The 25,277-nt window shown below is 43.3% G+C and overlaps 1 protein-coding gene across 1 annotated transcript in view; it reads left to right on the top strand.

The window, feature by feature from the left end:
• Positions 1-24,218, top strand: part of abca12 (ATP-binding cassette, sub-family A (ABC1), member 12) — a 73,239-nt gene extending 49,021 nt beyond the window's left edge. The window contains exons 56-77 of the mRNA XM_061088037.1: positions 742-975; positions 1,150-1,282; positions 2,092-2,338; positions 5,348-5,437; positions 6,655-6,742; positions 6,933-7,060; positions 7,779-7,866; positions 8,171-8,279; positions 10,050-10,104; positions 12,310-12,487; positions 12,613-12,728; positions 15,142-15,304; positions 15,522-15,775; positions 16,569-16,773; positions 17,025-17,134; positions 17,853-18,003; positions 21,032-21,166; positions 21,746-21,849; positions 22,148-22,240; positions 22,378-22,483; positions 23,538-23,675; positions 24,111-24,218. Of these exons, the coding sequence (XP_060944020.1) occupies positions 742-975; positions 1,150-1,282; positions 2,092-2,338; positions 5,348-5,437; positions 6,655-6,742; positions 6,933-7,060; positions 7,779-7,866; positions 8,171-8,279; positions 10,050-10,104; positions 12,310-12,487; positions 12,613-12,728; positions 15,142-15,304; positions 15,522-15,775; positions 16,569-16,773; positions 17,025-17,134; positions 17,853-18,003; positions 21,032-21,166; positions 21,746-21,849; positions 22,148-22,240; positions 22,378-22,483; positions 23,538-23,675; positions 24,111-24,218 (3,033 nt within the window). The remainder of the gene's footprint in view (positions 1-741; positions 976-1,149; positions 1,283-2,091; positions 2,339-5,347; positions 5,438-6,654; positions 6,743-6,932; positions 7,061-7,778; positions 7,867-8,170; positions 8,280-10,049; positions 10,105-12,309; positions 12,488-12,612; positions 12,729-15,141; positions 15,305-15,521; positions 15,776-16,568; positions 16,774-17,024; positions 17,135-17,852; positions 18,004-21,031; positions 21,167-21,745; positions 21,850-22,147; positions 22,241-22,377; positions 22,484-23,537; positions 23,676-24,110) is intronic.
• Positions 24,219-25,277: the final 1,059 nt, after the last annotated feature.

Genomic DNA, 25,277 nt, shown 5'->3' with positions numbered 1-25,277 from the left:
GCTTTTTTACTTAAGTAAAAGTGTAAAAGTACTGGTTTCAAAACTACTTAAAGTATAAAAGTAAAAGTCATATAAGGGGAAAAACAATTTCCATTAAGGACAAACACTTAAGCCGCATCTCAGGGGCCTATAGTGCACTACCCCACCTCCTCCAAAAAAACATTTTTCTAAAGGCCATAATGACTATAATGTTATATTAAAATGTTATGTTGAAAAATGTGGGATGCACTTGGCTACCCGTTTCAGCTGCATATATGCCCATTGAAAATTATCACATTTTATTACAGGTGCTTAGGGTCTCGAGGCCAGGGGTTGTGTGGGTGTGGCACGCGAGTGATCTCCCACCTACACCCCCCCCCCCTTTTTTTGTGTGTGTTTTTGAACGATGACAAACAGGAATGAAATAGGAGTTACCAGGCAATTGTTAAAAGTTAGGGAGTAGAAAGTACAGATATTTGCGTGAAAATGTAAGGAGTAGAAGTAAAAAGTCGTCTGAAAAATAAATACTCCAGTAAAGTATAGATACCCACAATTTCTACTTAAGTAAGGTAACAAAGTATTTGTACTTCGTTACTTGACACCTCTGGTTTTAACAATAGACTGTATGTACAGATGGATGATGCCTCTCTACTTCCTACCACTATCAAAAAATGAAGCCACATTTTCACGGATAAGAATGCTGCCATCTTACAACATCCGGTTTCACCAAGACTCTCTGTGCTGCTCCTTTTCTCTCTGCAGCTGCAGAACCTCGAGTCTGAAGTAATCGACAGTGCTGATCTGAAGCAGTTCATCCAAGCCCATGTACCTGACGCCCGGCTGAAGGAGGCCCAAGGGGGCGACTTGGTCTACTCGCTGCCCCCCTTCACCTCAGCCAACGCCTCCTCCTACCGCTCCCTCCTGACCGCGCTGGACTCCAACCTGGACGCCCTGCAGCTCGGGGGCTATGGCATCTCTGACACCACCCTGGAGGAGGTAATGCTCGTGCACACCCACACATAAACACACTCGGGTTCAAACTGCAGTCAAAAGAAAAAAAGCACACTCACAGTTGCAGAGTTACATTTTGATGCTATAAACCATGAGATTAAATTAAATAGACTCTCCAGCAAACACAGATAAGTGGATGTGTAGTTGTCATCTCTGTAGGTCTTCCTCCAGTTGACTCAGGACAACCCCGATGCTGAGAGCGTCCCCCTGTCAATCTCAGAGAACATTTCTGACACAGGGTCTGTGGACAGTTTCCCCTCAGACAGCGGTGAAAGCCTCGGTGATCAGATCAGTGAGTTCCTCTTCCCTTTCAACTATTCTTTCTGTCAGCTGCACTCATCTTGGAAAATGTTCAGAATACTAAGAGGTACTCTTTTTTTTATTTTCAAACTTGACCTTCTATGATGTGACTCATTATGTTACACTGCAAAGTCTGATATTACTTTAAAAAGTCTAGGAAACGGATTGCCTTGTGCCTGTGTTGAGTAAATATAACTCTTCGTCTTGAGTTATTTTCCAACTAAAGAAGGGCAAGTGAAGTTTATTTGTCTTACTTAACTGAATAGCATTGTTTACTTAGTAGAACTTAGGGAACTAGTTGCCTTAGATACATAAAACAAGCAGAAAAACATTGAGTAAGATGCTGCATTAGACTGGGATTTCATAAAGGTCATAAATTCTAGAAGAGAAGTAGATTTATTGAGTCTTGCTCAACTTTGTGTGTAGGAACTTGGTTTATTGATGTTCTCATCTATTCTGGGAGTCGTTAGCTTAAATCAAGGTCTCAAAATAAGTCTTTTACATCATCTATAATGTGTCAGAACAAATCTTAATTTATGTGTACAAAATTGTTTAGCATGTTGGGAGGCTCGAGCCTTCCAACCCCAACACACTACAATACGAATGCTGGATGGTTCCTGTACTGCTACTACACTTTATACAGTGTATTCATCTGACCTGGTTCTGCAGCATCCATCTCATGACCTTGAGCTTACAGTATCTTACAGAGAAACAACAGGCGTCATCAAGTCAGTAAAACAGAAAGACAGTAAATGCATCAGTATCAAAAGAATAAAATCGTACCTCTCCCGTGTCTTTCAGAGCTTACCGGCTCATCCACGCTTTCTGGCATGGCTCTGGCCTGGCAGCAGATGTCGGCCATACTGGTCAAGAGGTTCCACCACAGCCGCAGAGACTGGAAGGGCCTGATCGCCCAGATCCTGCTCCCTGTTCTGTTTGTGGTGTTTGCAATGGGCTTGGGATCCATAAGGAGCGACCTGCAGCACTATCCTGAGCTGGAGCTGAGCCCGGCGCTCTACAACATCGGACCAAGCTACTCTTTCTTCAGGTCGGTTCTAATCGCAGGAGGAAAACACAGTACATACAGCCAAGCTATTCAGGGTCTTTATGATAAATCAAAGCTTTCAGTTCATTTTTCATGGCCAGAAATATCCCACTGTGACTCAGGCGGAAACAATTCAAAAGCGTTTTTTATCCGAGCAGAATTGGAAGTTTCTCTCTTTAGAGTTGGACGGACCCAAGAAGAACAAGAATCCCTGAGAGTGAAGATGATTCAAAAGGTCAATAGTACAGTTTTGGTAATGAATGTGCAAACTGGTAACTGGGAGTCTGGTCCGGGGTCAGTGCCAGGGTCCGGTAATTATTGTGACTGAGAACAGGCAAGTATAACTGAATGCATTAGGTGTCCGAACAGTGAAGGCACGGTGAAGGCTGTTTGCCGCTGAGGAGGTAAATGGTTTCTAAAGCATGCTAGTAATAGAATTACCTCACAGACAGAGGACAGCTAGCTAAGAATTGCGTGTGAATGTGGCCGTAATGTTAGCACATGATGTGACAGAATAGGAGCCAGGACAGTTACAGTGTGGATATCCGCCCCGAGCCTACAGGCTGTGTTAACACAACAAATATTAAAATGATACACTGGTTTGGGTGGGGTTCGCTCATGTTGGCTGGGTTATCTACTGGATTTCTTTTTTTACATTGCAATCACATTCAGCTTTAGGTGGGTAGAATACCTGTCAGGTTTTTTGGGGGGCTAGGATCGAAAAATCCAGCCCACACCAGTAACCTAGGTGCAGCCAGAAGGTTCCCAGTTTAGTCCCAGCTTGGCCTTTCTGTGTGATTGTGGTGTTTGCATGTTCTTCCCGTGTCTTGCTGGGTTTTCTCTGCGTGCTTCCACATAAATATAGGTTGGGGTTAGGTGATACCCTGAATTGATAGTAGTAGAGGTGTGAATGGGAGTGTGAGAAGTTGTTTGTCTCTGTATGTTTGCGCTGAGATAAACTGTTGACCTATCCAGGGTGTACTCTGCCTCATGTCTAATGCCAGCTGGGATTGGCTCCGGCTCCCCCACCAGCCTCAAAGGATATGGATAATGGATGGATGGATAATACACAAACACACACACACACAAACACACACACACACACACACACACACACACACACACACTTTAAAGACTAAGGGAATAAAAATGGACAGCAGCAGCCACTCCAATGAAAAGATTCCTTTTTCGAGACCGTGGAGGCGCTCGCTGCAACACGCCTCTCTGAGCTTGATGAAACTTTGATGAGGGGGTTGATGAATCTCATTACTTGATTGGCCCGTTGGGTCCCCGCATCATTTGTGCTGGTCCAGGCAGGGGTGAGGAGGGGGCTGCGACGACATGTCTCATTTGTTAGAAAATGAATGTGAAGCTTTACTTTGACGAAGGGCAGATGGACCTCAAGGACAAAGAGAAGTTAGAGAGGAGTGATTGAAAAGAAGATGGCTAAGACGCGAGATCAAACTCAGGGAGATGAAGGAGGAGGTTGGGAGACGTCTTCTTCATTCGGGAGAAGGTCTGTTGTTTGATCAAGAGAGTATATTGAGGGGGAGAAAATCCTGAGCTGCCAATCCATATATCAAAGACTGAATCGATGCTTGACCCAGTTCTTTTTCACCTGATATAGAAAAGAGATTGAAAAATGATATTATTTCTTTATTCTTTGGATGAAATCAGCGCTGGAGTGGAGGGGGATGCTGCTGTTGAATAAGGTTATAAGCAGTCGAGGGTGGAATATTCCTCCGTCTTTTCTTATTATTGCTGCAGTGTTGTGATTGTGGAGCAACAGATTTCATGCACTGCCTCAAAAAGCTTTGTTCTCTCACTCGCCAGCATGAACAATGAAAACATAATGATCTGTGTCTTTATTTATGAGTCGACGTCTGGGGAGAGCTCAAATAAAAGAAATCCACTTAAATGTAAATCTGCGAAAATAGGGGGAAAAAAGTCCTGACTCTTCTATTGTGTGTCCTGCTCCTCACACCAGGGTGTAGAGAAGAATCACTGATGACCCCCCCAGGGACGGGTTATTGACAATGATGTGAGCTTGTGAATTGCTACTAAGATTAATTTCAATAAATCAGTAATATCTAAAATAAACTATTAAGTAGATTGCATAAATGTTATGGATTAGATTAGATTTCTCTATAACTATTATTATTAAGGTCTTAAAATGGTACGAAATGTCGCTTAATATTTAATTAATGTTATTATTATTATAATTATAGGTAACTGTACTTTAGTTGAGTATTTGTGTTCCTGACGACTTCCTAAACGTTGACACAAATATCTTTCTACTGTTGAAATTTTAAAAACAGGCTTGTTACTTTCTTTTTAATGCATTTCAGGGGACTCACCCCTTTTTTCATTCTTATTTTTGCATCATTGAGCGCGGCCGTCCATACATCAAGACAGATCTTAACCTGAACAGACGGGACAATAAGTCAGAAAAGACGACTCCTTGTCGTGTATCTCTTCTCACACATCAAACGCTAGGCGACTCATCAGGACAAATCAGACAAGAGAGGGAGACAGCCGCGGAGGAGAGGCGCTGTGCACCTGTCTGTGACAAGGACGTGGAAGAAAGTGAAGAATCAGCCATTGTGAACTGATAATGTTGAAAAATGTTCATGCTCACAAATCTTTTCATGCTTTAAACCCCTGTTTTCAGAATATTGTTTTGTTTTGTCGATTGAAGTAAGATTGGTTTAATTTGAATAGTTTTCGATCTATATTCAGGTGACATGAGTCTCAGTTTTGCTTTGCACAGATCCAGCCGGTACAGATTGAGTTCACAGGGGAACCTTTTACTTTTATATTTACCTTATATACTTGAATCAGTACTTTTACTCATACATGAGTCATTTAAACACAAGTATCTGTGCTTATCCTTGAGTAAAGATTCTGTGTTTTCCATCTCTCCATTCTCCTCACGCTGAGTTCGAGCCTAGAGAGAAACAATTTATTTTATTTATTATTTTTTAAATGCCTTTTTTCTCTCCGTCTCCACAGAAACCAAAATCCCAGCTCCGAGAACCTGGTGGACTCCATGATGTCGTTCCCTGGGATGGATAACGCCTGCCTCGACGGCCAGGGGAACCCGTACGTAATCACGTCGCAAATGCCAGCTGTTGTTTTTGTTCACCCTGAGAGGGATCGATTCTTCAGAAATAACTCGTGATCCTCGTGATGCTCCGTCTCTCTGCGCCTTCCACCCTTAGCCCCACATGCAGTGTTTCCACATTTCGCTCATTGTCATTCTCTTCGTGCCGCCTCTCTCACTCCGTTTCATTTTACTAGTCTGTCTCCCTCTGACTCTCTCTCTCTCTCTCTCTCTCTCTCTCTCTCTCTCTCTCTCTCTCTCTCTCTCTCTCTCTTTCTCACATGTTGCCCCCCCCGTATTTATTTACAGCCCCTCAGCTCGGGGCACGTATGTATGTGACTGAGCGGCTGCAGCAGGACGACATGAGAGCGTCATTAGTATTCCATAAACACCCAGTGTTTATAGGGCAGACTTCTCCCCCCCCCCTTACAGGCACTCAAACCCAACCTCAGAGGCATTTTAAAATTCTCTGCCAAAAAGACAAAAAGTCGTGTTGGGTACGAAAAGAGCCTGCGTGTTGTTCTCTTGACGACCTGCAATCACGGCGTGTGATGTATCCACATTGTTCGCTGGAATATACAGGAGGCTCTCTCGCATTCAAGTGTCAAAGATGTGTATCGCTACAAGTGTTTTTTGTGTTTTGATCTGCACCAAGTGTCCCTGGAAACATTTGGCAGAAAACAAACGGTGCGGGGGAGTCGAGCATCAAACCACACAAGCTCAAATTTCACACAATATGAGATTACAGCTCAGTATTTAAATGGCTTTGAAAATAGTTTTGAACCAAAATCAGAGAAATATTTGGACCCTGATCTCACAGGCACCATGCAAGTGTGCTCTGTGAGTGGGCTGGGCAACGGAATAATAATATTTAGTGGAATATATTACAGTAGCAGCAACATAACCAAGTTCAGTATTTATTGATATAATGCTAATCCACAGAGAGGAGGTAAAACACACATTATCGCTTTTCTAAACCACAATCGATCGTCTGATGTCCGCAACTTAACAATAATAATAACATTTCTGCATATATTATACTCTTTAAACAGCTTAAGGCTTTGCCTTTTCCTTTCTTTCTGCTTTGATGAGTACACAGGATATAGGCCGTCATCAACTCAGTTTCCAGATGTGTTGTCGTGCGTGTCGGGGGACGAGGCCTGTGGCATTAACACAAACTGCTGCCAGCTCACTTTGTGAATGTTTCTTTTTCAAGGGTCTGCGATCGGAACACGCACAAGTGGAGTTCCAGTGGGAACAGCTCTAAAGGATTTATTATCTGTAAATGCACCACACAGGAGCAGGTGAGACTAGGGCATCGAGAACAGTGTGTGTGTGTGTGTGTGTGTGTGTGTGTGTGTGTGTGTGTGTGTGTGTGTGTGTGTGTGTGTGTGTGTGTGTGTGTGTGTGAGTGTGTGTGTGACTAAGTGATTGTGAGTTGTTTTTTTTTTAAAAGGACAAGTGTGAAGCTTTTGCCTTTTACACCCCCTCCAGGTTTGTGATGAGGACAACTATAAGCCGCCACATGAAATCATCCCTTCATCTCAGGTTGTTTATAACCTCAGTGGCATCAACGTGGAGAACTACCTGGTGGCCACAGCCAACGACTTCATCAGGAACAGGTGAATGACACTGAAAGCACCACATAGAGAATATGACCATTTACAGTCGTTTGGATTATCTGAGATTAGGTCATTAATTAAGTTATTAACCATTGACCCAAATGAAACATGTAGTGATTCTCAGTTTGGTTTTCCTTTTAGTTTTTCAAATAATATTTGTCAGTCACCTGAGAAAACCTTTAAAAACTTAAAATGAGTAATTTTAGAGAACAATGGACACTCGAGTCCCAGAAGGTTTAACTGAAGACCACTCCTGTGACTTTATTTCCTCACTAATAAGTCCTATACATTCTCTATTAGTAACATGTTTTCTGTAGATATTCCTTTATACATCCGCCTAAATGTTGATTTCACTCTGACTCTCTTTTTTAACTTAGAACATGTTGATGTTGTTCCATTCACTTGTAAGAATACACTGCCGTTGAATGTGCTGAAATCTTTTGGCCGTTTATTTGCAAATAGTATAATCTGAGCCTTAATACCTGAGATTTTTCCTCAGCTTCATACAAACCGATGTCTCCAATAAGTTGTGTTATTGATTGCGTTACTCATGCCTTGAATGTGTGAGTTTTTCCCCAAAGTGCTTCTCGCCTGCAGCTACACAAACAAGCAAAACAAACAAGCAAAAAACACAGGGTGTCACATCTAATTTCTCAGCAACACTCTCGTCTTCACTCTTTGTTTTGATCGATATGTCCAATTTGCTTTTTATTCTCAGGTACGGTGGATTCGATTTAGGGATGCAGCTTCCTACTGACTTACAAATGGACCTTCGAGCGGTGCCCAAAAATCGCACTCTGTCTAAGGTGAAACTCTCTCTCCCGTCCCATTATCACTTTAATTGCTGCACTCGTGGGCTGTTGAATGCTAAAACACGACACCCCGACTGAAGTTATTTAACCACAACATGAGGGCTCACAGGCGGAGCTCTGTTGTTGCACCATCATTGTCATCGTAAATATCTTTTACTGCAGCAACTGTGCCACTGTGCTAGTGTGTACGTCTCCTCAGATGATGACATCTGCATTTTGTGGCGACGTGATCGACCTGCACACCCAGATATACGCAGCAATGTGAGGGATGCTTCTTTGTTTGTGTGTGTTTGTGTAGGTCTGGTTCAACCCCGAGGGCCACCACACAATGCCAGCATACTTAAACAGCCTCAACAACCTCATCCTTCGCTCCAATCTCCCAGCAGACAAGGATCCACGTAAATACGGTGAGCCAGCAAATGTGTGTAACAGTGGTATAAACCCAATACTTCAATCACAGGGAAAGGGCACAATGTGAGATTTGAGTTAAATTAATTGAGGACTAAACACATCAAAGATCAATACTATGTCATTTTTTTGACATTGCAATATGCATTTATTGCTGTTTTCTCTTTTTTGCTCTTGTTTTAGTGAACACAGAAATCAATACATGTTATTCTTAGTGGTATTATGTTGTATTCATGCTGACACTCCCTGGTAATTGCTGAAGATCAGCTGAGTAAAAGATTAAAAAAAAAAAAAACACGATGCACATTATTGTGTTACACCCCATGCATTTACTGTCTATGTTAAGTAACATAAAAGCAATGTTTACTCACGGTTCATTTCACTGGATTAAAGCAAGGGGGTGCTGTGTATCCTCTCCACTCACATCACTATACATGGTGAATACTGATGAACGCAGCTCACTGGGGAGCTATGCTAAAGAGCTCGAGTCTGGCCCACGTTTCCAGCACTGTTTCAGCTCGGAGCATCGCCCCGACCATCTGCCTACAGGCAGTCGTACACAAACACTAACACACACCCACACACACACACACACACGCACACACTCATAAAAAAACCACACAGTGCCTGTACAGGGCTACATGCACAGACACATTTCTTCCCCCAATAGACGATAAAAGTGCTTGAGGGGAGAGTGTAATCATTTAAATGTTACCTGCAAACTCCCAGTTGTGTCGGTGGGTGTCAGGGGTGGAGATTCAGGCAGATTACTTTTCAAGGTGATCATTTCTCTGTCAGATGTGAAGCCCTGAACCGCTCTGTAGTGTCCGCGCTGGGCTGAGACCTCGCAGAGGTCGCCGTCGGACTGCTTTTTTAACGGCACTCTCGGAGAATTTAAAGTCTTGTCTGCCTCACACCTCGGAGAAAACAAAGAGTTACTCGGCTGGTTAATAAACCACCTTTATAGAATGTGAATAAAATGAATCCCTGACTTTCTGCTTTTAAAGATAAAGGAAAACAGCCTGAGGTTGAGGCTGTGAGAGCAAAAAAAAAATGGTATGACCCATTTTCTTTCTGTCATTAATCAATTTTTCAATCAGCAGAAGAAGAAAAAAATCTGCTTTCACAATCAATTAATCGTTCATTTCATTTTGCGGTTTTCCTTTGCAGTCTACGATCGCATAAATAATAACTCTGGGTTTTTGACTGCAGACGAGACAAGATTAACAATTTAGACCTCACATCCTTCTGGCCTCTAAGACATTGTGATGGTTTTTCTTTTGCAATTTCTTAAGACTTTAAATGTTTTATTGATTCAAAAAGAAACCAGCACATAGTGAATATACTTGTTATACAAAGCAGATTATCCATCCGTCAATTCTGATTAGTCGAGAGATCTCATCAGCTGCGTCAAAGTGTCTCTCAGGGAAGCACTGAACCTGCAGCCGTTCTCTGGGGCTGCTGTACTCTCGTTGAACTCACGCTCTCCTTTATCAGGAAATGTGAGCGGAGACATGTAGGGGGAGCAGTTCACGTCTGTAAGCATCTAGAAGACCCTGGAAAAAATGATAACGAAAATTCAATTTCCTCTGTGTGCACTGGCAAATGAAATCATCTCGCACTATATTTTTCAACCGACTGTGTCCCGTGGAGGCTAAGAGAATATCATTGCTCATTTGGTTCATGTGCTGAAAAATTGCCTGTATGCTGTCGTTTTTTTTCGTTCTATCGTTATCATAATGTTCTGTTTTTCTTTTGTTCCATTGCAGCCATTTCGGTTTCCAGTCACCCGTATTTCGGTCGGGCGGATGATGAAGACGCAATGTAAGGACCACTCTTCAAAATGTATCTTCCTGCTACTTTAACAATCACAGCTCTTAAAAAAAGAAAAAAAATGTTAATAAATTATTATTTCAGTCCAGGACATTATAGACAGGGTGGAGTCAGGTCAGGGAGGCACATGACAGCAGTATTTACCCACTTTTGATTTTCCAAATGGATTTCCCTGGGCATGCACTATTGATCAGAGCGCCGATATAATGAGTGTTTACCCTGAAGGTGGCACAGAGGTGAATTGATTCTAATCCCCCTTCCCAAAATGAGCTTATTTAAAACACTCCAGATCCAGTCGGCAGGAAGCGTGCGGCTCTGTGTGCGCTCGTATGCAAGTATGTTTGCAAGCGTGTGTTCCAGTGGACCAAATCAAATAAATCACTCCAAAAAGTGGCTGTGGCCCGGAGAAGGTCGCGCCTCTCCAGAGCCTTATTAGCACTAACAATCTCGCTGGCCATTTCAGTGTTTACTGGCCTCCACTTCCTCCACATACTCCACATTTATTTCTCTGCATCGCATTCTTTATTTATTTTTTTTCTCGCCCGCTACGCTGCTGCAGCGGCTGCAAATGCACAATTACCCCTCCATCCTGGGTGATCCTGCTTCCTCGCTGGATGTATTGATTTGGTCGGAGCTGTGTTAAAGATACAGAAGGCTTATTACTCCAAATGTCTTGATTCTCAGTGCGGTAGCTGTGCCCCATGGGGGAAAATTTCCAAGACTGGCTCGGCCATACCGATAACAAGCCTGCTCAGTAGCTGCTGGATATCCTCTGTAGTGAGTGCTGCCCTAAAATGACCACCACATCTTCCAGGCTTTTCTCTCTCTGTCCCATTTGTTCACGCAGCTCTGCCTCATCTTCATCCACCTTTTTTTTAGCCTTCTGCTGCTTATTTTTTTTTTGTTGGAATGAGGTAGAAGTACCACAGCAGCATGCAGGGCAGGAAAGAGAGCATGAGAGAGATGAACAAGTTGCATTAAAGCGACACAATACACGATTTGCTCGCGCCAATGTTTGAGCTCCCCCTACAGGTGGGATGTGAAATTCATTGTCGTAAATATGAGTTGCAGTCTGAGCCCCCCCCATGCACACGGCTGCGCACTTGTGACATTGGTGTCAAGCTGATGGAGAAGAAACCGACAGCCTTAGAAGCCAAAAAAACACTTTGACTGACTAACATTTGCAAATTTGCATCCTTTGGCAACTCGTAGCTCCAGTGAAATATCCTTCGATATTCGCTCTTGTTCGGTTTCTCTTTTCTGTCCCTTTCTCTTTTACTCTTCTTCACTCTTCTCTTCTTCCCCTTGTCCTCTGTGGTTGGTCTGCCGTGATGTCCACACTGAGAATGGCGAGCTAATTGTCTCATAGCTAGAATCTTGCTCGAAGTCTAGTTGCTGGTGTTTGACGTATGCCGTAATTTTCCAGCAAGGTACAGCAGTGTTACACAGTGTTGCTCCAGGCAACCAGGGAGCTCTGTGGCAAAGACAGACAATCTCCCCATTATAAGTTTGCACTATCAAAATGATTTTGAAGCTGTTATTTTGAGGTGTAAAAAACGACCCCTTGTTGCTCTAAGACAGTTTGAATGAGCCCAACCAGGTTTAAGACTAACTGAAGGATCAAAGCCTCGGCTTGTTGTCTGGGGTCCTGTCTGCAGCTCAGGCTCGATCCCAACACCTAGGCAGGAATCAGAAGGATTATTATGCCTGGCAGCGGTGCCACTGTGCATACTGACGATGCAGCAGCAGCAGCGGCGAAGTCGTGTTCGACTCGAAGCCATCTGTTTGTTTCCCAGCTATTATCTTGTCAGAGGTGAGGCACAAGCATCTCTTTTAACACAGCCGTTTGTTATTAATGGGATTCAGTTTATTGTGAGCCACTTCAATGGTTCAAATGAGTCAGGTCCCAGCAGGCGACGATATGATGGTTTGTTAGGAGGACTTTGAAATGGGCCATTGTTCTCTGGGAAGAATTACCACAGGTTGCCTCATTCACGGCGAATCAGCAGAGCCGGGAGTATTGATTCACACACTTATCCTTGGATGTAGCAATTGTAGCCTTTCCTATAGTTAGAAAAGTTACAACTAACTTGAGTGAAGTCAATGCGGATGGAAGATAACACTCTAATTACAGACGCCTGATGATTAATTAGTGTTGTCATTGTTATTCGAACGATCCTGCTTTGTTCCTCACAGTGTCCAGGGGATGCTCCAGATCCTCGTGGCTGTGTGCGTGCTGACTGGTTACTCAATCATGACGGCCAGCTTCGCCATCTATGAAGTCCACGAGCACCACAGCGGCTCCAAGAGGCTGCAGCACATCGCCGGCATCAGCGAGCCTTTCTACTGGGCTGTGAACTTCCTCTATGACATGGTAACATCTACTTATCGCCAAACTGCAGACCGACACCTCGCTAACCTGGTTCAATGTGATAAAAACTGTGCAATATGTGCTCATAACATCTTGTTGTTACATCGTGTCTCTCTTTTCTTCGACAGGTCATCTATATGATCCCCGTGACTTTGACCGTCTGTGTGATCGCAGCCTTCCAGGTCCCAGCGTTCACAGATCGGCAGAACCTGGGTGCCGTCACGCTCCTTCTGGTGCTCTTTGGGTCAGTGAACAGAGAGGATGTTGATTTACTGTAACCTACTGAGAAACAATTGTCAATCTATTTTGACTTGTCTTGTGGCTCACACTGCTTCGTGACACTCGGGCCGTCAAATATTTTCTTCCTTCTATTTTGAAAAAGGAAAACTGCACCTTAAACTTTTTACAACGAGGCAGCTCAGAGAACTGGGAACCAAAATCAACAGTGGCACAATGATACAGGTTGAAAACAGGCAGTTTGGTTGGTTTTGCCTCCTCTCTATGTGGAGGTTAAACTGTAAGTGTGTGTTGATGCTTGTAATATTCCCTACAACACAACTACGTGCAGTGAATCTGAAGGTTTATTCTGAATCTTTATGTTTGGTGCAAGCTTTGAAGACCTGGTATTAACATCCGTGCTGATCTCATCACAAGTGGTCAGCATTTAGTACAGGTCTGAACGTAATGCGTCCTCAATGCATTCTGAGATCTGTTCACTCCAACCAAATTAAGTAACATGCCTTTAATAGAAGAAGCCATTTTCTTGTATTATTATTATTTTGAGTGTGGGAGGCAGTATGGGACGAATGTGGTTACATTCTTTTCTCTGTGTGAACGCAAACGTGTCCTGGGCCAAATCTAAAGGAGGACATTCTCAGCTGCAATTTCATAACAAAAGAAAACTTACGGTTCACATTCTCAATATAGTGATTTGAGTTGTGATATCAACACTGAACACCACAGAATGATTTCCATTTTCTTTCCGAATGGGTAAAATCTTCCCCCGTGGTAGGTCTGCCCACAGCTATGATTCATTGAGCACCTACTGACTCCACTTGCTCAATTTCTCTCTATCTCTCGCTTTCCCAGACACACACACACACACACACACACACACACACACACACACACACACACACACACACACAAAGAGATTCTATCACCAAAGGTCACAGGAGACCTTCAACATGCATTTTAATGTCAGGTGTGAACAGACATTCTCAGAGCTTTCCACTTGTGACCAGCTCTCTTTGGTAATACCAGGTCTGAACGGGGCCAAAAGGGTTATAATCAAGTGCAGTTTTCTTTTAAGAAGGAAAGTCACCACAAGAGGTGGACCCCCGTTTAGCAAGACACCCATCCTCATCATATATACCCTCATTATACACACACACACAGCATCCGAGGAATTTAAATGGAAATAATCTGACAGATTGTCTAAGTCATCTGACATCAGTCGAACTGATCATGTGTTTCTTGATCAAACTCATTTGTTTTAAGCAAATCACACTTTCCCTTGTACTTTCTGGCCTCCACCGCAAGTATTGCTTTGTGAACCGCCAGGTTGGATCCACAGCAGGGGGTTCATGACGACGCTGCTGTTTCTCCTGCAGAGACAGATGGTGGGAGAACTGCGAGATTGCTAGAAAAATCACTGCCAACAAGTTTATCCCATTCAAGCCAAAGACGCTAGAGAGAGAGAGAGAGAGAGAGAGAGAGAGAGAGAGAGAGAGAGAGAGAGAGAGAGAGAGACTTGTAGCAATAATTGTGAGACTCGGTGCGAGATAGAGACTAATTAACCACAAGGATTTAAAATCAATCGAACCGTGAGATGTAGATCTGGGGAAGTTGTCAACCCGATGATTCCAGCATCTGGATCACCGGGGTGATTTTAATCCTTCCCCAGCTGCAGCAGAGGTGTAGACTCCTCCCGTGTTTGCCGTTGCCGTCGTGATCCTCGTCTTGAGCCCGGAAATCTTAGGGCTCCAAGTCAGCGCTCTGCTCCTCATTTGTCAGACAGATGTCCCCCTCTCAAGCAATGAGTAATCACAGCGCTCCATCTGTCAGGCTGCACCCACCTGGTCTGGTGTGCAGCCTCCCTCGATTTCGGTTCCCTGTCATGGCTTGGCACCCACATTCTGCCTACCAAGCACCTTTTCTTGGGTGGTGTTGGGTGCGACGCAGATGCTTTGTCTCTGTCTGGCTCGGTCTGTTTGTGTCTGTTTCTTTTTCTTTTTCGCAAACCCCACTTCTTTTAGCTTTTCATCACTTTTTTCCCCCTCCTCTGTCTGGCTGACCCAGACACCTCAATCAAAAGAACAGAGGAGAAAAGAGATTAAAAGGGAAAAAATAAAAGGAAAAGGATGTTTTACTAGCAGGGGAATAAGAGGAGATGTAATTTATCTTCCTCTCCTTTGGCTTCATGACTGAATGTTTACTCTTGTCATGGTGTGGTGTCCTTCTTCTTCGGCTATTCTTTGATTCCTATTTCCAGCTTCGTTTTGCCTGAACCACTTCACTTGGACATGCAAAGTACTGTGATTTTAGGGGGAGCATTTGTGAGAAGGATGGTACAAGTACAAACTCTCCGTATCCATGTTTTTAAGGTGCGTGTGTGGCTGCATTTTTTACTCAATGTCACCTTTCCAATTCCTCAGGTTTTCCACCTTCCCCTGGATGTATCTGTTGTCGGGTGTCTTCAAGGATGCAGAGATGGCCTTCATCACCTACGTGTGCATCAACCTCTTCATCAGTGTCAACACCATCATGTCCACCTCCGTTCTCTACTTCCTTGGCCAAATTTCTATGCGCAGCCCTGAGGTCAGCATCCACTGCCGGAGTCAAGATACACTTTGTTATGAACTTTAGCCCTGAAGTTAAATGTGTGACTGTTCATTCACTGTTGAATTCAGCCTTGTAGCTCTGGTGATATTGAGTTGCAGAGGAGCGGGATGGACAAATGTACTCATGTCCAATGGCAGGAAAAAGTCATGATTAACATATTCTCTGCCGCCTCTTCTAATTTCTCACCCTGCAGCTCGTCCAGAATATCTACGAAAAGCTGAGCGACGCCTTCCACATCTTCCCCCAGTTTAACTTTGGGAACGGGCTGATGTATCTGGCGAGGAAAAACATAGAGGTCCAGATCCTCAGCGGCTACGGCATCGACGCCTACCGGAACCCGTTCTCCACAGATGCAATGGGCTGGATGTTCATCGCCTCCTTCATCCAAGGCGTGGTCTTCTTCACGCTGCGTCTCCTGCTCAACCAGTTCCTTCTGCGAAAAGTCAGGTAAGGAAAACTGATGCCAGAGACGTCTGGGGCCAGAAAATGATCAAAAACTACCGCTGACAAATCTACAGGGTTTATCTTTAGCTTTATTCTTTCAGTTTCAGAGCAGGACCTTACAGGATTTTAGGTTTAGGTTTTGTTATGCTCCTACTCCAAACCCTACGCTCCCACTCGGATATATCCTGCTTGTGCTTGAATTTCCTGAGCTCCAGCTTCAACTCATTTCACACTCGCGGCATTCTTTTTGTTTGGGTATTTGGCAAGAAAATTCAATCTCAAAAGAGAATAACCCAAGAGCATAGAAGCAATCTGAGAACAAACATTAAAAAAATGTAAACAAGTACATTTGTGTGAGTGAAAGTGCAGGTTTTTGAGAGACACTGTGAAACCAATAGTCCTAAAACTATTAGGTCGAACTCTTGGATAAAAAAAGGATAAAAATCCAAACCCATCCAGCTTTGTGAGTGCATTGACAATACAGTGCATGTGCAGAACCGTACAGAATGTGAAAACTGTCTCTCCCAGAAGCCCAGAATAGGAATGTGATATATAAATGCTGAGAATATGCAAATGAGGAATTGAACATGCATCAGAACCACTTTAAGTAATTAAGGAAAAAAGTTAAATTGCTTTAAGTTCAAAATGATAAAAGATAAATATCCAAATTCTTTCTTTGTGCCCCAAATATATCACTAAATCCTGAACTGCTACTGCTTTATAACCCGGCGTTTTCTGAGTCTCTGCCAGTTACTCCCATTAATTCACACACCTCTTTCTTTTCCTTCTTTCGCAGGCATATGATTTGTGGCCGTAAGACGGTGCCACAGGTGGCTTGGGAGGACGAGGATGAGGACGTGGCAGCAGAGAACCTCCGGGTGTCCAGCGGAGCGGCCAACACGGACATTCTGCAGGTCGACCAGCTCACCAAGATCTATCAACACTTTAAGAGGAAGGTCCCTGCTGTCAAGAGGCTCTCTGTGGGAATCCCTGCAGGAGAGGTGAGCCCGAGGAGCAGGATTATAAACTACCAACAAGGCAGTTGGATATCAAAAGGGGCCGTTGTATAATTAATGACTCATCTGGCTCTTGGGACAACAGCATGACTCTGTTATATTCCACGAGTCCTTCATTGATACATTTATCCATAAAGCCAGTTTTACAATGACATGAAACTGATCAGTGTATCATAATTCTTTACGAACGTCTATAAAAGCTTCACGGTTACTAAGAAGTGAGTGATTGTTTGCAGTGCTTTGGTCTGCTGGGAGTGAACGGAGCAGGAAAAACCACCACCTTCAAGATGCTGACTGGAGATGTGAGCCCCTCTGACGGCACAGCACAGATCAGGGACTTGGATGGGTAAGATGCTCATTCATTCATTAGTTCATAGAGAACGCAAATGTGACAGAAAAGCATGTTTTTATTTGATCTTTGTGCCGTCGACAGCTTGTGGCCAGAGACATGTTTTGGGTTGTCCGTCACTGGTACCTTTAGGGAATTACATTTTGAACAGTTGTCACTTGGACTCCAGGATGAACTGATGCACATATAGACTGAAACTGCACTGGTTAGTTACACTAGACCACATCTGCACACTGAAAACAAAGAGGTCATTATAAAATATAAAATATAGATTATATAGATGTACAGTCTGAAAAACAGTTAAGGCATATTCCTGCAACCTAAAGATGAACTGTGAGAATCACTATGGAGGACGAGACAGAGGCAAAACCATCATTTAGATTTAATCCTTGCAGGTGCCCAGGATGCACAGCCTAATGAATCTGGGCGAGATTCAATTTGTGTAACACAAATATCCACAAATGAGGGGTGTTATTGCTTTGCATTAGACCAAATTTGAACATGATGGTCTGGGATTTACTACGATGCAGCTGTATCTTATTCCTGAATCCGAAGCTCTCGTATGAAAGTATATAGAGCCTTGCTCCCCGTTCCTGCTCCGCTGTTAGGCCACATGGTGGGTTTTTCAAACATTGGCCCACTGGAGACAACTGGTCCCAGTGGTGGATTCCACAAGAGAGTCTGTCTTAATCTGTGTTTGTTTTTTCCCCCGCAGGCAGTTGACCGACATCATGGATTGCCGTAGCAAGGGAATTAACATCGGCTACTGTCCCCAGGAGGACGCTCTGGACAATCTGCTCACAGGAGAAGAGCACCTGGACTTCTACTCTCGCATCCGAGGCATCCCGAAGAGGGAAAGAAAAGGGGTAAGGAGATGCTGCAGATTCTGTGTCGCCATTCAAAGCTTCAGCCAGAAGCAAAATGACACATTATCGCATATAAATTCAAAAAACATCCATTCCCGACTGCTGATACTTCCGTGCGTGCTGAATCAGAGGGTGTGAAGTGCAGAGTGATGTGTGCTGGAATCTGCACTATCAGGGGCAAAATGGAGAAGCTGTTGTTGTCAGCTCGTGCAATCCAACCTTAAGAATTAAGCCATTGCTGTACGCTTCAGTGCAGACACATTTGCATTTAAACGATACTTTGATGATGAGAGAGTCTCATTTGACATGTCACTTTATGCTCATTCTTCCCATTTATCTCTCAGAGAACTAATCAATCTTGTTTCTGGTGCCTGCCTGTCACTGCCTCTGCTGCTGCTTCTGCTGCTGCTTGTGACATGAAGGGAATCTGCAATGCCCCCATTGAAAAGATGTTGTGATTTCTGATTTTCCATCTTGATATTTTTATACAAAAGAAAGAGAAGGAAAGAAACAGCTCTGAGGTGGATGGGAATGTGCAGAAGACACATCAAATCTAAATTGCATGCAGGGAGAGTTTGACTATTGTGTTTTTTATCTTCGCATAGATGCAGAAGCAAAGAAAATATTGATTGTCTCTGACAGCCTCGGTCATGTTAGAAACAGAATTGCGCGCACACATTTGCAAATATGCGCACATGCACACACGTACTTATCCGAGTCGAGCGAGGCACAGAAGTGGTTCCTGCTGGTTCTAATCATTGTCGTCGCTATTCTTACAGCTCCTCCTCCTCTGGTCAGGGAAATGCCAACAATGGTTATAATGGTCACAGTATGGGTGTTGGGCTAATTCACAAAGATGAGGTTATATATAGTGCCCCTCTTATGTTGTCTCCCACTGACAGTCCCCTAGCTGTGGATAATGAGACGAGCCTTAATGGGGTCATTTCGTATTGACATGGTTTTGTCTGGCTTAATGAGCTGTTACATCAAAGGTGATAGAAAGGGGCTTTTATGAGAGAACATTTTGATCCAAACCAGTCGGGACTATGCTATGCTTCCAGTGCTTATCGTTCAAATGTAGCTGCTGCTGCTGCTGCTGCTGTTTGTTTGTGTACAGCATTTGAAATCCGCCTCAGTGCCCCAATAACCTGGAACCTGAACTCAGAATCATAGCAAAAAAATCAACACTATAGGCAAATCCTCCAGGAGAGAGAAAGCAAAGAATCAAAGCGAGCTAAGCGATCCATTGCATTGGCTCGCTTCATCGATCCGGTTTCCAAGCTTGCCAGCTGATGGGGAAATCGGCTTAAGCTTACCGATGGGAAATCACCTCCAGCTATTGGAAAATGAGCTGGTATTTGCTGCCCAGTATTTCATGTGATTAATAGGCGAGCATAGAGATTTTTAAGTGACTCAAATGGTTGTGGGCCATTGAAGTTCTTTTTCCTTTCTCTTACTTTAAATTGTGGTCTAACACACAGGGTAAACTGATCCAGCACCACATTACGCCGCATCAGTCTCTGTTCTCTGAAGTTTGCAGCCTCGGGACAGGATGGAGTTTAGATAAAGTCGCAGAGTAAAGTCATCATTGCTGGACAAACAACATTAAAAATGCATGGGAGTGAGACTGATAGATACCTCAGTTATTTCCTGTGCCGCTGTACTGGACAGAATCTGAAGAGGCAACAACAAAAGCTCACATGGAGATCGAGTAGCCACCAAGGAGTGGGGGAGGGCACCCTCAGAAAAAGAAAGATTTCTGTAAATCCAGGGTTTTCTGCTGTGATCAGTGTCTGGATCGTGTGCGTAGCGGGATATTGGCCTCGTCCTCCAGAGAGAGGATCCCCAGTTGATGGATTAAAGGAATGGATAATCAACTTCCTGTGACAATGCGGTGTTGTTTAGAGCTGCCGGAGTCACAAATGAGTGCTTGACATCATCCGCGTGCTCATGAAACTACAGGGAGCAGCATTCAGCCACGCAGAGCAATCATTAAACCTATTGACGGGCTGTAGATGACAGGAAATCCATTGCACATCCACGCTGATTATCAGTTTGCAGCACAATAACGTGGTGGTGTTTTCCCTTGGCTTTCCACAGAAATACATACAATCTCTGCAAAAGTACAGAGTGGGTACGATCTCCTGGGGAAAAGTCTTTCTGCTTCAGGTGCAGCAAGCGCAATAGTAGAGCGGGACCCTGGATCAGTTAAAAAGACTTGGAAGTCAATAGGAACCAGCATTTATCTCTGATGTTCAGCAAGGTAACTTTTGACATATGGAGCATTTTAAAGAGAGTTTGGTGTATTTGTTACAGCAGCAGCTCTTTTGGTTAAGGAAGCAGGGCATGATGGGTAATGTCCATTGTTCAGTTGTCTTCCATTTCAGTGATAGGGACTTCACAGCCAAAGATTGATAGGGTTTATTTTTTCTCTGCATGAAAAGCACTCAATCGCCCTGACACGTAGCCCAACTGAAATGAATCACCATGTGTGGCTGCAGAGGGCGCTGTTGCTCAGTAAAAGCTGCACAATGTTTCTTTAAATGTTTTATTATTATTATTGACAAACCTGCTTACACAAGATCATATGTCTTTGTATATTATCCTTGCATACATGTGTAAAACAGCAGATTTGTGTGGAGGCTACAGAGAGGGCTTTCGTTGTGTTTATAGGATCCAACAAAGTGTTTTAACTTTGGCTGCTCCGGCTACGATGAATAAACTCTTTGATGACTGGTGTTGGCTTTGAAAACACATTTCAAAGTTACCCTCTGATCACATTTGTTACTTCTGAAACTCCTCTACTCGTGTATCTGTTGTACTCTTTTAGTATTCACCATTCTCCTGTATTTGCTAGTTGTGGCCTCAGGAAATGACATAGTCTTGCTTTAGAAGGTAAAGCAAACTGCATGGCTATTATCACAACTATGACTCCGCATTGATTGGAAGCTGTGGTCCATCTGCCTATTGTGTTATTAAAATTTGGTTTATTATCTGTATAATCACATCCTCAATGTATTTCTCGAAGGTGGTGAACTACCTGCTGAAGAGGCTGGAGCTCAGCTACCACAGGAACATCATCACTGACAGTTACAGCTGCGGAACCCGCAGGAAGCTCTCGACGGCGCTGGCTCTCATCGGACACCCGCAGATCCTGCTCCTGGTGAGGAAGCGTCTGTTCCCGCTGCTCGTGCTGCTCATTTAGTCGCCTAACTGGCCACGAAACAACACATAATAAACTAACTGAACAAAACTGACTTAACAGACTAGAACTGACATATAGTTAATGGTATAGTGATAGTTAATGAGTCGGCTTGCTCAGGCTTACCCGAGCATAGTCTTCCAAATAGTACTCTACTTCATTTGTACGTTGTATGTCTATTAAATCAATTTCCTCTTACCTTTCCTCCTACGGTCCCTTTTTTTTATTTCCTGTTCTTGAAATTCTTCTTAATATCCCTCTTAATAATAATATTTTCTCTCTGCATTCTTCTCTTCATCATTAATTCATCTGTAACCTTGGGCCTCCTCTCTCCTGTCTGATTTTGCAATTACGCATTTCTTTCTCTTTCATATTTATCCTCTCCTTGGTTTTTCCTTCTCTTCCTGCACACTGTTTGCAACACGCTTTCTTCCTCTGTTAACATCTCCTCACCCCTTGATCTGTCGCTCTTGATTTCCACCTCACCCTCTTCCTTTTCACACACCCTGCTAATCCCCTCTTTCTCTCGTCTCTCGGCAGGATGAGCCAAGCTCTGGCATGGACCCTCGCACCAAGCGTCACCTGTGGAAAATTATATCCGAGGAAGTTAAAGGAAAATGTGCCGTGGTCCTCACCTCTCACAGGTTAGAAAACCCACCACAATTTCTCTTCGTATTGTGCATATTGTTGGGGGGGAAGAAATGCAAACTCTTCTACTTGCAATGGAGTTTACCAGGGTTTAAAAATCTGCATATACCCGCACATTTTGGTGTTACTATTTGATAAATACAACTGGCTTGTTTTCCACAGTATATTGTAGAGGACAGTGTGGATACAGTGACTGAATGTATATTTGTTTATGTGTGACAGCGAGTTTTGCTAATAAGCTCAACGGGTCCTGCTCTGACCTTTTATCTTTCTGTCTTTGTCGCTACCCCTCAGCATGGAGGAGTGTGAGGCGCTGTGCAGCCGTCTTGCCATCATGGATAAAGGTCAATTCCGATGCCTGGGCTCTCTGCAGCACATTAAGAACAGGTTAGTGACCCCTGCTCCTCCTCCGATCCAGGAGGACGATCTTTGCCTCCAACCCTTCTCTCCCCACTGTGGCCTCCACCCCGCCCCTCAGACATGGTCTAACACCGGGCTTTGTTCGTACGCTCTCCTCTGTGCAGGTTTGGCAGCGGGTTCACCGTGAGGATGTACAGGGCCGAGGCCTCCTGCGACGCCGAGGCAATCACTGGCTTCATGCAGCGGCGATTCCCCAGCACTTACCTCAAGGTGAGCTTTGTCAGCAGGCCGACTTGGCCGAGAGTATTTGGACAAACCGAGCTGAAACCGCAGTAGAATGTCACCATACATTCAGTGGGATTTGATGTGGATGAGTCTCTATAAATCCTTTCTTCCCTTTAACTAACTTATGATATTTTACAGCAAAAATGCTTCTAAAATAAGCTTTTGGTTGCCATGAGTTATTTTCTCATTTATTATAGGTCTAACTAATTTGTGTAAAGCATCAACAGAAGGTGCACTGTTAACTCCCACTAGTGTGCCCTTACATGAGCTGGTGTCTGCTTTCTAGCTTTGGCGCAGCACTAACAGTTTTTTTTGGGTTACAGTGGGGGTTGTGGAACAAGATGTAAATTATTATTTTTATCATTTTATAATGATGTCAAGGTGAACAGAAATGGAGAAAAATGTTCATTAATTTGAAGGTGTTTCTGTAGAGAAAATGTCTGGCTCTCTGGCTCCAAACTGCTCCATGTTTAAAACAAGTTTTACATTCAACAGAATGTGTACCTGGGGTTTGAAACTTATGGCTATTGTTAATATGACAATATTAAATATAGCAGGTTTAAATCTAGGTGAAATATAAGGGACTCAGAGAGCTCAAAACTCGGTCAAGCACCAACAATCCCCTTATGAAACCATGTTTAAATTCACTAGATCCAGATATTTTTGTTTTGATCTTAACCAAATTGTAAAAAATCATAAGTAGCAGTCACATTTTTTGATCAAGCTTCAACGAATTATTCTCCGAAAAATGTCTGGCACTGGAAAAGAAACTGAAAATGTTTTAATGGAGTCTAACCTGACACGTGCCACATCCTCCCACCAAGTTTCGGGGTAATCTGTCCTGCAGTGTTTGTGTATCCTTCTAAATTACAGGCAAACACAGACAAATACTTTTTGTCTGTATTCTCTGGCCTAATCCAGACACATATACGTACACATATCGGATACTGTATTTGTGTATCTATGTACTGATATGAGTATATCTTTGCAGTATTTCATGTTTTTAAAGAAAATATAACCATTCTATCTCAACACACAGGACCAGCACTCCACCATGGTGGAATACCACGTACCAGTTGCTCCAGGAGGGGTGGCTGACATCTTCGACCAGCTGGAGTCAAACAAGAATGCTCTGCAGATCAAACACTTCTCTGTGAGCCAGACCACACTGGATGAGGTGAGGAAGACAGGACACAAACAGAGAAGGAGAAGAAGGAGTAGTGTGAGGTTTTGTAGGAGGGGGGGGGGATGGGGGCGGGGGAGAGAAAAAAGGGACAGGAGATGAGAGGAGAGGAGTGAGGCAGGGGCAGAAGAAAGCTGAGAGCGAAAGACTGAGTAGAGGAAAGTTTAAAAGAGGCAGAGGGAAACTGACAGAGGGTATGCCTCAGGGACAATAAATGGAATATGAGTTGGGGAGAGAATCTGTGAGCTTTATATGCAGCCAGAGCCAGTATTCTTCAACCACTCTGCCCTTTTGGGGCTCTGGGATTGGAAGATACCAAAGGCACAAGGAAGAGAGGGGGGACGCAGAGGAAACTGTCCAGCAGATTAGCTCACATGTATGGCTCTCAGAGAGAATAATGGCTCATACATTGTCGCTGTATCTCCACAGGTCTTCATCAACTTTGCCATGGGAAAGATCGGCATGGAGACCAGACCAATAAACAGCCAAGAAGAAGAGTGGGATGATCTGGACAGCAAGAAGGCAGAAGATGCATAGAATACTGACTGACTGCCATCTTCTTCTCCTCCCTCCCTCCCTCCCTCCCTCCGTCTCTCTCTCTCTCTATATATGAGGGGGAACCTTATCAAATCATACCCGTAATGAGAATCAAAAAACACATGAACATTTGCACACCTTGATTTCACCAGATTTTATTTATGAAGGATAAAAATAATCATGTAGAATATAGCTTTTTTCCCCTCTGTAGTTGATACACTGTTTATATATTACTCCAAAGCAAATCAAATGCATTACACAACAAACATGAAAAGTCTCACTAGTGACTGTTTTGTTTTTCATTGGAGGAACATGTGATGGTGCCTTCTGGATGAAGTCCTCTGGAAAAACATCCTCGATGTGCACTTTTGCCTCACTCACTAGCGCTTCCTCTAAGGGAATATCTAACTTTTAGAATGAATTTAAATTAATGTTCAATATACTCTCTCGTACTTATGGACCTCTTCTAAATGGCATTGAATGCATTAAGCCTATTTTTTGTAATTCTAATAAAGCTATTTTTCAAATGCAACAGCTGCTCATTCGCCTCATGTGCTTTTAATGTTGAATAAATATTGTAGATTTTTTATGCTGCACAAGAATTAAATCACATTTACATTATGGCTGATTTCAGACTTATTGGTTATGTTTTCGTTGCCATTTGTCTGACTCTTAGCAAGATTATGCTAAAACTACTCAACCGATTTTATTAAACGTTGGTGGGAGGATGTGATTATGGGGCAGATCAAGGAATTGTCTCTTTCTTTAGCATCGCAACCAGGTGTTTATTTGACATTTTCTAAATTTTGCAGAGATCTTTACGGGATTAATGAAACACACTTAGAAGACAAATATCTATAAGTGTGCATAACTAAATAAAAGGGACTGTTGAGGTATGCCTATTACTGAATGATATTCCTGTTCAATTATCATTGAGTATAGAACATATAGAGTTAACCTGATATGGCCATTGGTGTATCCAAAGCTGAAATTGTGTAAAAAAACTCATTTAAAAACACAAACACATTCAAATATGATAATGAAAAGTATAGGCAGTGC

Source organism: Limanda limanda, chromosome 16 (genome assembly GCF_963576545.1).
Source record: "Limanda limanda chromosome 16, fLimLim1.1, whole genome shotgun sequence".
Taxonomy (NCBI): domain Eukaryota; kingdom Metazoa; phylum Chordata; class Actinopteri; order Pleuronectiformes; family Pleuronectidae; genus Limanda; species Limanda limanda.
The sequence above is the reverse complement of the archived record's forward strand: the minus strand, read 5'-3'. Positions and strand labels throughout refer to the sequence as shown.